Here is a 13,574-nt window from a genome sequence, read left to right as displayed (position 1 = left end):
TGATGGGTACTGGGATGGGGCTCAGGGCTTCACATATGCTAGGCAAGCGCTCTACCACTGAGCTACATTCCCAGCCCAATAAAGTATTAATTTTAAAACAAAAAGGTCACTGGAAATGGCATTGCAAATGGTAATAGAAAAGAACAAATCCAGGGATGGTGTTCCACTGTGCAGAGGGGCCTGCTTCCGGGTTCGCACAGCTGGTTTCGGGAAGGCTCCGCCTCCAGGACCCTTTTCATTGGCCTTCACCGGCCTCCGACACTCGCGCTGGCCCCCCTTCCGCACGCGCACTCGGAGCTGTAGCCTGGGTCCTCAGGTCCCCGCCTCCGAATTGTCACCTCTGATTTGCCAGTTTCTCGGGTCTGCCCCTCCGGCCCGACCAGTGTGGAAGTCGCCTCGGGTCTCCGCCCTCCCTGCCGGCAGCGAGCGGCTAACCCGGGCGGCCAGCGGGGATGGCGGTCGTGGCGGTGGCCGCAGGCCGGCTGCTGAGGCTCCGCGCTGCCGCGGCGGAGGGGCGCTGGCACCGGGGGCGAGGCGATGCCGTGGCGCGGAGCTTCCTGCAGCCGGCCTCGGCCAGGAAGGATGCGGCCCAGATGCGGCAGGTGGCTCACTTCACTTTCCAGCCCGACCCGGAGTCCCACGAGTACGGTGAGTCGGGGGTCACCCTGTCAGTCCCGCCGCCCCAGACTCCCAGGTACGCGGGCGCTCACGAGGAGGGCCGCCTTCCTCACGAGGAGGGGGTGTCCGTAGGCCGATCTTCTGCCTTTCGGGCTCAAGCCCCGCCAGCTCTAGCACCCTCCCAGGCTCAGGGTCTGACTCCTCGCCCTGTTTTTGTTACTAAGCCTTTGAGACGCAGCCCCTGGGCACCTGCGAGATGGGCAAGAGGGCATACCACCTTCTGCAAGCGCCTGAGGTGGAGAGGTGGTGCCCAAGGAATCCTGTGTCCTCTGTCGTCCCTTCTTTCCCAGCCTGGGCCTTGGGTGCCACTCATTTTAGGCAGCAGCAGCATTTAAAAGACTTATTTATGGCTTTTGCTCGTGGTAGATAAGAGTAAGCTTCAGGACCTTGTAACTGATTTGATTTTCCCAAGGTTGCAGAACAGGTTCTTCCTTCAGTCGGGAAAATCCAGGCTTTTCAGGAGGCTGAGGCAGAAGGATTGCAAGTTTGAGGCCAGTCTGGGCAAGTTACTAACCCTGTCTCAATAAAATAAAAAAGATTGGCGATGTAGCTCAGTGATAGAGCGCTTGTCTAGTATGTGCAAGGTCCCGGATTTAATCCCCATTCCCAGGAAAAAAAGAAAAAATGTAGGCTTTCTATTTGAGTGTAGTGCCAACCTTGTGCTGGGCTATGGTGCCACTTAGCTAAGGAAGATTAATTGATGTAGGTGTTGGGAGGTGGAAGCTATAGGAAGGGTTTTTGGCAAATACTTTATAGTATGACTTTTGTGCAAAACTTTTACTATTTTTTTTAAAATTTTATGTAATTTCCTAAAGATCCAGTGTCTGTCATCGGAATATCAGGAAACTGTAAGAAAATGTTTTCCATTTTCATGTCTAATAACTTTTTTTTTTTTTTTGAGAGAGAGAGAGAGAGAGAGAGAGAGAGAGAGAGAGAGAGAGAGAAAATCTTTTTTGTAGATGGACACAAACACAATGCCTTTATTTTTATGTGGTGCTGAGAATCGAACCCAGGTCCCGCCCGTGCTAGGCGAGTGCTCTACCGTTGAGCCACAATCCCAGCCCCATGTCTAATAACTTTTTATGTGACAGGGCTGACATTTTTGGAAGTATGTCTTTACTTGTGAATAATAAATATTAACATTTTTTAAAAATTTTAATTTGGGACCAGGGATTGAACTCAGGGACACTTAATCACTGAGCCACATCTCCAGTCCCCCACCCTCTTTTAAATTTTTTTTGATTTGAGACAGGGTCTTGCTAAGTTGCTTAGGGTCTCCACCAAGTTGCTGAGGCTGACTTTGAACTTGTGATCCTCTGTCTCAACTTCTTGAGCCACCAGGATTATAGGTGTGCATCACTGCACCCAGCAAGAATAAGAATTTATTGAGTGCTTATCACTGAGAGGCAGTGAACTGAGAAATTTACATTCGTCATCTCATTTTGATGCTTAGGACAAACTTAAAGGGTAGGTAATGTTTTTATTCCCATTTTGCAGTTTCATTAACTGAAGTCTTGAGATAGTTTATCCAAGGTGACACAATCATGTCGGTGGCAGCTCCAGCTTTGGAATCTAATCATTCAGATTCTAGAGGTGATATTGTAAATATTGTAGACATGGTACTAAAATGCATATAGAAAGAATTTACTAAGAGGGTATCCCAGCTTTATGAAACAGTTGATAGATACCATAAAGGTGAATACGAATGCTTTTCACCAACAGGATGAACCTCAATTCTGTCTTCACAGAAAGAAACTCTGACGCAATGCTTGAGAAGTAGGGCATAAGTCTTTTTAATCCCCTTTCTACAGTTGTGAAATAATTAACATCTTAGTGCTGTCACATTTGTATGTTTTTATAAAAATAATACAAGCATATTACATATAATTTACATAATAGAAAAGTAAAGGGTTGCCAGGTGTGGTGGAGCACACCTATAATCCCAGCTGCACCAGAGGCCAAGACAGGAAGATTGTGAGTTCAAAGCCAGCCTCAGCAACAGTGAGGCACTAAGCAACTCAGTGGGACCCTGTCTCTAAAAAAAAATATAAAAACGGGCTGGGGATGTGACTCAGTGGTTGAGTGCCCCTGAGTTCTCCTGGTACCAAAAAAAAAAAAAAAAAAGAAGAAAAGTAAAAAGTTATTTCACCATTCACTTCAGTAAATATTGCTAACATTTGGGTGCATCCTTCCAGCTTAGTGTATTTTCCATAATTGTCATCTTCATATAAATACAATTTGCTTTATTTAATCAGAAGCTTTTCACATAAGGGTACATAAGAACATATAGTTATTATAAACTTCTTTAGAATTTAGAGGATATGTACCATAGAGATACTATAATTCAAAAGTTAGAATCATCTTATCCTAGGTTTGTTTTGTCCCTGCCACCTGTGACTTTGAGGTCATCACTTATCCCCTTTAAGCCTCAGTTTCTTGCTGGGTGTTGTAATGCATGCCTGTAATCCCAGCAACTTGAAAGGCAAAGGTAGGAGGATCACAACTTAGTGAGACACCATCTCAATAAAAATAAAAAGGGCTGGAGATGTAGCACAGGGGTAGAATGCCCCTGGGTTCCATCCCCAGTACTCGGGGGGTGGGGAATGGGGGAATCTCAGTTTCTTTATAAGAGGTTAATAATTATATCTACTTCACAAGGCAGTTAGGAGGCTTACATAAGATAATATTTATAAAATACTTAACATGATATTTGATAACTAAGTATTCAGTAAATGGAAACAGTAATTACCATTGTGCTTTTTATTGTTACAGTTTTACAATGTTATAAATAGTATAAATTTAAGCATTTCTTGTATATGATTTTTATGTTTCTGAGATTATTTCTTCAGTATAGAGCCCCAGGGGTGAGATTTTTAACCCTAATATATGAATGCTTAATAGATTTTTAAATGACTGGGTTATACCCTGTCTTTATAAGACTATTATATTGTTTCAAATATGAGAATGTATAAGAGTTTATTAGGTGTTAATGCTAAATTCACAGGTACACACATATACACTATATTCAGATTTTGTGCTAACTGCACTTTGTTTTAATTTGCATTTGTTTAATTTCTATTGAGAAATATTTCCCCATGTATTTGTTCACTAGGTTTATTTTCTCTGTGAATTGAATGTTCTGTGATTTTTTTCACATTTTAAAAATTATGCTCTTAGGGGTGGGGTTGTGGCTCAGTGGTAGAGCACTTGCCTAGCACTGGTGAGGCACTGGGTTTGACCCTCAACATCACATAAAGATAAATAAAGCTATTGTGTCCATCTACAACTAAAAAATATTTTTTAAAAATTGTGCCCTTAGTATTTTTCTACCAATATTAATACTTTCTGTCATTATTGAGTAACTACTCTTTCCAGGTGTTGTGAGGGCGATCAGTCCATAATCCTCATAATAACCTTGTGAGTTACACAGTATTTTTCTCTGTTTACAGGTGAGAAAGTTGAGGCTCAGAGATGTTAGTGGCCTTCCCAAGTCTGGTAAATCGCAGGGCCTGAGCTTGAAGCCCAGTGTGCCTGACTCCAAAGCCTACATTTTAGCCTTATGTATTAAAATTTTGTATAATTAAGATATTAATGAAGATAGTAACTTTTTGCCTTTTTTATATGTTGCAAATCCTTTTCTTTGGTTTTTCTTTTTTGATACTAAAGATTGGATCCAGGGACGCTTTACCACTGAGCCATATTTTCACGTTCTTTTTATTTTTATTTTGAGACAGGGTCTCACTATGTTGCTCAGGGCCTGAGTTGCTGAGACTGGCCTTGAACTTGCAATTCTCCTGCTTCAGCCTCCCGAGCCACCAGGATTACAGGCATGTGCCACCATGTCTGATGCAAATACTTTCTTTACTTTTATTATTCGTTGGTTTTCTCTTAACATGTAAAATAGACTGCTTAATTAATTGGTGGTCAGAGTGGACTCTGAGTAGGTGACATTTAAGCTGCACAGTGAGCTTTGACAAAGAATCATCTTTGCAAAGACCAGGGGGAAAGTGTTTTTTTCAGGAAGATGAGTCTGGTGAGCTTGTGTTGTGGTGACTGAGAAAACCTTTTAGTGGGGGTGTCTTGAACAGGTTGAGGTGGACAGGTCTCTCCAAGATCAGGTGGAGACTGGATAGTCCTGTGTTGTGGGGATGAAGGTCTTCTTTCCAGGATTAGAGTTTATAGGGAGCAGAATAATGTAAGTAAAGATAAGTGAGAAAGCATCGTGTTTATGTGAGGAATGGGGAGGTAGTGAGTTTATTTGCAGGAAAAACAGAAGGATTAAGAAATAAATTTTAAAGGGTAAATGGAACTTTGAAAATTCAGTCTAAAGGTTGATGGGGGGAACAGATTGCCTATCTTCAATGTACCCCATGTTATGATGGGTGCATTAATTTGGACTCAAGTTTTGCTGGGCTGTGGAAGACCATTGGTTTTTTTTTTTTTTTTCTGGGCAAAAAAGTGACTTTTAATGTGCTTGTGTTACATTAGTAGGAAAGTTTATAGAGTCAATTAACGAATGGGAAGTAAGGAGGCTGAAAGATCAGATATTGTTGTTGTCTGTATAAGAGGATGTAATTGTGCTTGGATGGTGCTAGGGGGTTGTATGTCTTGACCATATGACCAGGTTTGTCACTGTTTTACCTGGGGGGGCCTAGGGAAGGGGTATGAAATATTTTTAGCCTGAGAACCTGCAAGGATGGTAAAGTGGTGATATCATTGATACAAGTGGCAAATGCCAGAGAAGAAGCACATTTTTGGTGGGAGAGAGAGAAAGAGTGGGTGAGCATGTGAGCTTAGGAAATGTTCTTAATAAATTCCTTGAAGGAAATAATTCAAGGAATTTTCTCTAAAAAGATGAACAATAGAGACCTGGCAAGGCTTCAAAGGATCCCTCTGAAAAAGAGTATCCAAAGAGGTGTGAAGTGCGTGCCAGCTGGAGGGGTCTTGCACATGTGAAGGTCCTGAGGTGGCAGGGAGCTTAGGTGGTAGAACTGAGAGAAATCTTCAGTGGGGATCCGTGGGAACAGTGGTTAATAATGGAACTGTAGAGGTGGACACGGATGGGATCAAGCAGGGCCTTGAGGACATGACAGGGAGTGTGGTCAGCAGTCTTTGTAGGGCTTTGAGCACAGGAGTAATATGATGTGGTTTGCTTTTTAGGATTCTTATTGTAACAGATATTTGGGGGAATGTTGAAGGAGTGAAAGCAGTATAAGTGAGGAAACAGTTTTTTGGAAGAGGAAAAGGTGGTAATTCTGGACATAGGCTGTAAAGTGCTGTGACCTGCAGGGCCATTAATTAATTCAGGTTCCCAGACCCGGTGGTGAGGGGATGGGAAAAATACAGACACATAAATCGAGAAAAAGCTGGGTCTCAGGGGTTGACTACTCCTTGGTAGAGAGGTAGTGATACACAATATGCTCAGCACATTTATTATATAGGCATAAACATCAAAAGGATTTATTGTGAAAAAGTTCTTCAAAGTGAGCAGAACCAAGGTCATGAGTACCAGCAGCCTGATTATAATTATCAGCTTTCTCCACCCAGAACTTTCTATACCTGAACACCTGGCATCTGAACCTCAAGGGCAAGAACTGAATAGCTCCGTGGCTGGTACAAAACCTTCTATGGAACAGGGTGTCACCATAGCAACTGAGCAGTCTCCACCCTCGCCTTCTCACTGAGAGTTCCCAAGAGAGGTATCATCACTGTCACAGGACAGTTCAAGACCCATAATTCAGTCACTGCTCCCAATGTAACCGTGCTAGATTAAGTCATTTATTTGGAAGTAGGATTTGATGGGTTCAAAGAAGACATTAAGGATGCCCCTGGGTTTACAGCTTGGGCACCAGGGTGGAGGCTAGTGTTGTTTGCTAATATGGGAAAGACTGGTATTGGGAGCAGAAATCTAGAGTTTGGTTTTGTCTTTGAGTTAGAAAAGCCCAAGACAGCAAGTAGAGAATTGATGATTGTTGGATATAGAAGTCAGAAGCCCAGAGGAGAGATTCATATTGCAGATAACCAGCATGTATGTAGTTCAAAGATGGAGCAGAGAATAAAGCCAGCAAAAGGAAGGGATGTCCCATGGCATCATGCAAAAATTACCTGATGCTCTGATATGGGGTTACCTTGGGACCCCAGCCATAATTCTTCAACTTTAAAGTGTAGATCCTCTTAATTTTGGATTTAAGTGATCCTGTTCCCCTCAAGTACTCTCTGCTTTCTTCCTTTTTGTAGATATGCCATATATACTAGAACTTTAAGAGGCAATTATATTTATAGAGCTTTCATTTGCAGTTTTTGTTTGTTTGGGTACTGGGGATTAAACCTAGGTGGTCTCAGGCATACTAGGCAAGCACTGTACCACAGAACTTATCCTTAGCCCCTTCATTTACAGTTTAGTAGGTTAGTACAACATGTTATCCTACTTGGGGTAGCCATTCCAACACCCTTAGTAGGAATTAGAATGAGATAAAGGTAGATACCTGGCAAATAGAAAGTGAGTTCTGGAAAACAGGGTATCTGGAGGGCTGGAAGAAGTTTTATTAGGAAAAATAGGCAGTTTCTTAGTCATCTTCCCATTTTTCTAGTATTGAAAAGTTTTATTTATTTGACAGATAATTTCTGAATTAATAAAGAAATGATAGTAACTCTTACATATACTAATTCAAAACATTTTCATTAAGCACCAAGTATCACAGTTTCCAATGTTTTCACCCAAAACACCTTTATCATTGAAAGGCTGCTTCAAACTTAATTTATTTAGGTTTTTAATCAAGAAATCTCAAGCTGCCAATCAGAGCTTTTAATTGGCATGAGATGACCAGATTAAACCCTTATAATATGAGTAAAAATAACTTCAAAATGTTTTGACCTGGGCTGGGGTTGTGGCTCAGTGGTAGAGTGCTTGCCTAGCACACATGAGGCACTGGGTTCAATTCCCCAGTCCATATAAAAAAAAAAACTAAATAAACAAAATAAAGGTAATGTGTCCCTCTACAACTAAAAATATTTTTAAAAAAGTTTTCACCTATATATTTCAACTAAGGGCATCAGCTAGCCTCAGGCTGGTAATCACAGGTCGTAGTTCCACAAGCCAAATATCATCCACACAGCACACAGATTAAATGCCTAATAAGTATGTACAAAGTGTCATAAAATATGTGCTTTTTGTATATTCAAGGGGATTAATGCCTAATTTTCATGGGTGTACAATGCAGCAAGGGCCATAGAAACAGATGCTATTCACTAACCTGTAAGTGAGGACCTAGCAAGGACAGTGGAAGGAACAAAAGGCCCTGTGCCCTGAAATGAAGTGGAGGCTTTGTGGACCAGGCCAAGGCCAAGAACATGAGTGGATATCGAGATGCATGGGGAGGGATCTTCAGGGCTGGAGAGGACAAGGTGAACCAAGACACTGAGCCACAAACCTGCTGACTATTCAGAAGACAGTGGAGTGTTTGTGCTGGGTGAAGGGTAATCTAATAAGAGATGTGTAAAACAGAGAAAGGAAAACGTCCTCCAATAAGAGGACAAAATACCTTCCCTGATGGAGACACTCCCTGTTCTCTCTGGATGTGAAGTAGCTGGGGATTACTCTGTCAGTCATCTTTGACCCCAAGGCCCTAGTCCCTTGGAATCAAATCCATGAGCAAGAATCTTTCTTCATGTAAACTGTCTTTTTCCCCAAAAGTAAAACAAAAACACAAGCAAACTAAGCAAAACTCAAAACAAAAAGAATGAGACCAAGGTTTGACTCATACTTCATTTGTGTCTCAGCTGTCATGCTAGGCAGACAGGGTCTGTTTTGTCACTCACACCCATTCATTTCTGCAAGGCATCCAGATGCACATCAAGTCCTAATACAGCATCCCTCAGAACAGTAACACCACCCAGAACATAAATTTAACCCAGTACAAGGCAGCATCAATTTAAGGATCTACTATAATATTACTACTCGAACCTACCTTATTTTAACCCTTTTTCTGATTCATTTACAAAATATCTACACTCTTTAATGTTCTGAAAACATTACAAATGTTGCATTAGATTTCTCTTCTTGAGGTAGTTCAAGTTTTGTGACAACAAATGTACATATTTTTCTACACTTACCATGGACGAGTAGTTATCATGAAAGGCCTACAACCGAACTAGATCATAACAAATTAACAACTGTAAAAAGAAAAGCAGGAATCTGTGTCATCAAACTAGTAGTCTAAACTTTGCCACAGATCAAAAAAAAAAAAAAAAAAAAAAAGAACCTAACCTCACTTTGTTTACCAAGCTATAGGCATTTTATAAAATACTCAAGTAATTAACAGCTCATAAAAATTCAGGGAAATTTTTAGGTGGAAACAAATACATCAACTCATTCTCTAGCAAATAGTTTTTCTAAAATGTGAGTCCACGCAGAGGGAAGTTTGGCAAAACTGTCTGCAGGGGCCTACCTTGTGGAACAGACCCCTCTCAGGTCTGCTTCAGAGGCGCAGGGATATTGGTAGACACCTGCTCCAGATAGGCCAAGGAGCCCTGAGGGAATTCAGCTGGCTTTTTGTGCTGCACATTGATGTTCTCCAGCATCTGCTGCCAATGCCTCAGCTTTGTCAAGTGCTTCTTCTCCAGTGCATCTTTCCACTACAATTCATTCCTTAATTCTTAGACATCACCTTTGATAACTTACTCTGATTTCCAGCAACTGCAACCTGCCTGTTTTTTTTTTTTAATTTTAATTTTTTTGCTGGTGCTGCGGATTAGAACCCAGGGCCTTGTGCATCTACCAACTGAGCTATATCCCCAGTTGCAATCTGTTTTTGTAGAAAAAAGCATTCTGTCTGTCTTGAAATACCCAGCAACTTCTGGATACCTCGATCAACACCAGTTTGAATTTCTTCCTGATCTGAGTAGTTAACATACTCCTGAATTATGAGAGAAGCAAAGCAAGCCTCGAATGTTGACTTTAACTCGTGCACCAAGGTACTGTTAGAAGTTCTTGGAGCATCATCGCTGCCTGAAGAAGCGAGGCCTAGCCCAGGTCCCTGTGGGAGTGGTGGGGATCCTGGAGGTGCCCAGAGAACATACTGCCCAGTGGAGCTGCAGTGTCTGGAATGGCCCACTGCATCTTCCCATTTCACAGTGTGATTAGTACCACACGATTTCATGGATGCCACCTATTCATCATGCTTCAATGGACATGTCAGACAGTGTGCTAAATGTTGGAGTTTCCAAGAGGCATCTGAGGAGGAAGTGCTGATCTATACCAAACTTTAGACAGTACAAAGGAGAACCTGTGCTGAATGTATTGGTAGACTTTTGTTTTCTGAAAGACCCTAATTTTCTTTATTGTACATGTGTGTTTTTGTTTGGGTTATAACCTGCCCACTGTTCACCTTACTTATTTCTGGAGACTACCCCTTGGGCACTCTTTTGCCTCTGTGTCTCAGATGCCACAGCTCTGGGAATGGCTTCTCTACTGCTTCAACACTATGCAGAGGAGTAGTTATCAAAGACCTACTCCATCAGACTGCTGTTGCACATTACTTCTCCCCGCTGCCCTTCTTCTGTTGTCTGTCTTTGAATTCTGACATTGGTAGATTTTTTTCCTATGAATTCCTTTAAGTGGGTAACTTTTTTTTCATATTAAAAAAACCTTTATCGAAGCAGCTATATGTGCTTATTTGTTTAGTCATTTAGTGAACAAATATAGCTCTAATCAAAAACTGTTAAGAATTTGACATTCTGCTGACATACTACTTTTTTAACAGAAACCAGGATGATGTGGTTATTCATGATCTTCTACTTAAAATACTTTCAGTGAATCAGTTGATTCCCAACCACAGAGCCCAGTTTTACCACTATGTGGCCATTAACTCACATCCTTGCCTTGGAAGAAACTGTGCTGCTGTATTGTTTTGGTTTTGTTGTAACTTTTTGTCTTGAAAAAGAATTATCTGTTTTGAAACTTGTCAGCCATTTATTAACATTCATAATTTGACATTTGCGTTTAGTAATTTCTTAGTATTATGCTTTTTTTTTTTTTTCAGGGCTGGGGATCAAACACAGGAACTTGCGCATGCAAGGCAAGCGCTCACCACTGAGCAACATCCCTATCCCCTCCCTCCCTCCCTCCCTTCCTTCCTTCCTTCCTTCCTTCCTTCCTTCCTTCCTTCCTTCCTTCCTTCCTTCCTTTCTTTCTATAAAAATCTTACCAGTGGTACAGCCTTGGTTAGCATGTGCTGGGCTTATCTAATTAGGGAATAAAGGCATATTCTATGGGTGGTCTTTGGTGTAACCTCAAATACATAATTCTCAAGAAAACACATATTTTAAAATGTTATACCTATGAATAATATGATTTCTTCCTGTTCTATCCAAAAATCATGCTACAACTTGAAAAAGAATGGGTAGTTGATATTACTATATTAAAATTGGCATTTATAACTTGTAAAAGCATTGAGTAGATGAGTAATTAATCCCAAACCCTAAAATTTTAAATCCATTTGGTAAAAATTTTCAGTAGTGAAAGCATAGTTTTTGTGCTCACGTGAAAATATAAATTCTAAATACCCTTATTTTTATGTTATCCCATATGAGTGCATTCTTTGTGATATCAAGCAATGCTTTCCAGACTTACTTTGTGTGAGTTTTATTGTTTTTCTTCTGCTAAAATCTTGCAGAGCTGCAATGCAATAAGAGGAATTAGTGGGCACTGACTAATACAGCATTTTCCTAACATGCATGAGGCCCTGTGTTCAATCCCCAGCAATGCAAAAGGGAGAGAGAAAGAAACATAAAATGTCTTGGGGGCATTCAGTAAGCAGACTTAAAAATTCAGACCAGCTTAGATGATGAGGCATTTTAATTCTCCTGTGGCTAACTATGAAAATCCTAACAGACAAATGTAAATATTGCTCTTTGAAATGAATGACACAGGAGAAAAAGTGGGGGATTTCATTGTGAGTAGGAGGAAATTTTACCCTAAACTGTTATCATGTGATGCTGAGCACCAATAAATACTGGAGGAATATTCATAGAGTAGCCAAGAATTTGAGAAAATTGTCTATAAAGGGATAAAGTCTTAGCCTGGTGAAAAATCAACTGTGATGTAATCGTGGACACATGGTATGGTTGTGTTTCCTTGGACAAAGATGACATATCAGTGATTTGCTGAGTAAATTCCTATCATCTCCACCAGAAATAAAAGTATGAATAGACTATTATTCTGGGCACAGAGGGCAACAGGGCATATCTCATAAGGGATTGGCAAGACCTGAAGCATGGGCCTCAGCACTGTTTAAAAGATCAGAGAGACATGTCGGAGGATAGTGGAAGAACTGAGGATTTATAGGTCAGAGCTGGCTGTGGAGCTGGGCTGGGCTAGGGAAGAAGTTGGGCTTTCAGGAAGAGGTTAAGTGACCAGTGTTCCATGGTCAGAGGGTGAAAGGCAACAGCAGTAGCTGTTATGACCCATACTGGGAATTAAGCCTTAACTTTTGGAACACATTGGTTGGGTGACTGAAGAGCATGGAGGTTAGATGGACATTGGCCAGGGTAAGCAGCAGGTTAAGGTGGCCACCACTGGATAGACCAAGGTAGGACTGGGCCTCTGGATCAGGAGATTCCTGAAGGAGTCTGTCTGTGCTCTGAATAGTGCTTTTGGAGAGGAGTTGAACTTCAGTTCTAGGGCACCTTGTGATATCTAGGCCTCAGTCAAAGCTTCGAAGTCATGATGTTTCTGAATTGCAACATTTGGAACTTTATCAGATAAACCATTTATAATAATGCTAATGTCAAATGGAAGGACATGGACAAAGTCCAGAATTTAACAATAAATAGCTAACATTTCTTCAGCACACGCTGTGCCAGGTACTGTTCTGAGTGTCTTATGTATTTGCTTCATTTACTCCTCCCAAAAATCTATTCAGGGAGACAGGTATTGACTTGCAGAGATTCTGCTAGCAATGAGATAGTAGGAAGGACGTGTAGGCATGGGATTATGTTGTTCTGAATACTAGTAGTTCTGGGTACCTAAATTTATTAGAGTAGCCTGCCTTGGCATATTTAACACATGCCACTGGTCCTGTGTATTCCTTATGGTTGGGATTCCTAACATCTGTCTAGGGTGAGACTGCTTGCACTCTGGCTCTCAATCTCACCTTAAGGTTCCGTAGCTTTTATTGTCTATGTACATTTAGTTGCTTGATTATATTCCCTCTTTATTTTTAAAAATTGTTTATAAATTATTTGGTATTGGTAAGTTTTACCTCATCAACTAGCTTCTGAAGATTTTTATTGCTTTTTTATATCCCACAGCCCAAGCATCCTTGTAAATAATCCAGTAAATTCACATGATATATTCTGTGCCTTTCTTTCTATCTGGATTTTAATTATATTGTAGTCAATTGTTAAGAAACTGGTTATTTTTACATATTTTATATTGTCTAAATAGTCTATTTTTTGTTTTCCACAGGGCAAACTCAAAAAATGAATCTTTTTCAGTCAATAACAAGCGCCTTGGATAACTCACTGGCTAAAGATCCTACTGCAGGTAACGTTGATCTACGTTCAATTGTGGTAGTTGCTTATGCCAGAATTAAAAATTTGCTTGAAAAATTTGTATGGAGCTCAAAGGTTAACATTGTAGATATTAACCAGAAATTTTTGAAAGACCTGATCAAATATATAAGACTGAAGAACCAAACTGCAGTATTAGTACATGTTTGTATCCACTCATTACTACTTCTCATGTATGTTGACATTAGGTCAGTTTTCATAGTATATATGGTCCTAATATTATAGTAATTTCTTCTGGATCAATATCTACTATGTACTTCTGTTTCTCTAATGTATAGGAAAAAAACCAGATAATACCAGGTCATTCAGATACAAATTCATAAATG

General features: G+C 40.6%; 1 protein-coding gene and 1 pseudogene across 2 annotated transcripts in view; one reads left to right on the top strand and one right to left on the bottom strand.

Annotated features, from left to right (window-relative positions):
- The first annotated feature begins 320 nt into the window (after positions 1-320).
- The window catches only part of Bckdhb (branched chain keto acid dehydrogenase E1 subunit beta), a 187,955-nt gene continuing 174,701 nt past the window's right edge, over positions 321-13,574 (top strand). The window contains exons 1-2 of one of the 2 annotated variants that reach the window (XM_077801776.1): positions 321-648; positions 13,145-13,222. In XM_077801776.1, coding sequence (XP_077657902.1) covers positions 453-648; positions 13,145-13,222 — 274 coding nt within the window. In that variant the 5' untranslated portion in view covers positions 321-452. The remainder of the gene's footprint in view (positions 649-13,144; positions 13,223-13,574) is intronic. The other variant, XM_026410869.2, reaches the window with a different exon arrangement.
- Positions 9,145-9,796, bottom strand: LOC113197875 (mediator of RNA polymerase II transcription subunit 28 pseudogene; annotated as a pseudogene).

The sequence above is a fragment of the Urocitellus parryii genome, chromosome 8, assembly GCF_045843805.1.
Source record: "Urocitellus parryii isolate mUroPar1 chromosome 8, mUroPar1.hap1, whole genome shotgun sequence".
NCBI classification, from domain to species: domain Eukaryota; kingdom Metazoa; phylum Chordata; class Mammalia; order Rodentia; family Sciuridae; genus Urocitellus; species Urocitellus parryii.
This window is presented reverse-complemented; position numbering and strand designations above follow the sequence as displayed.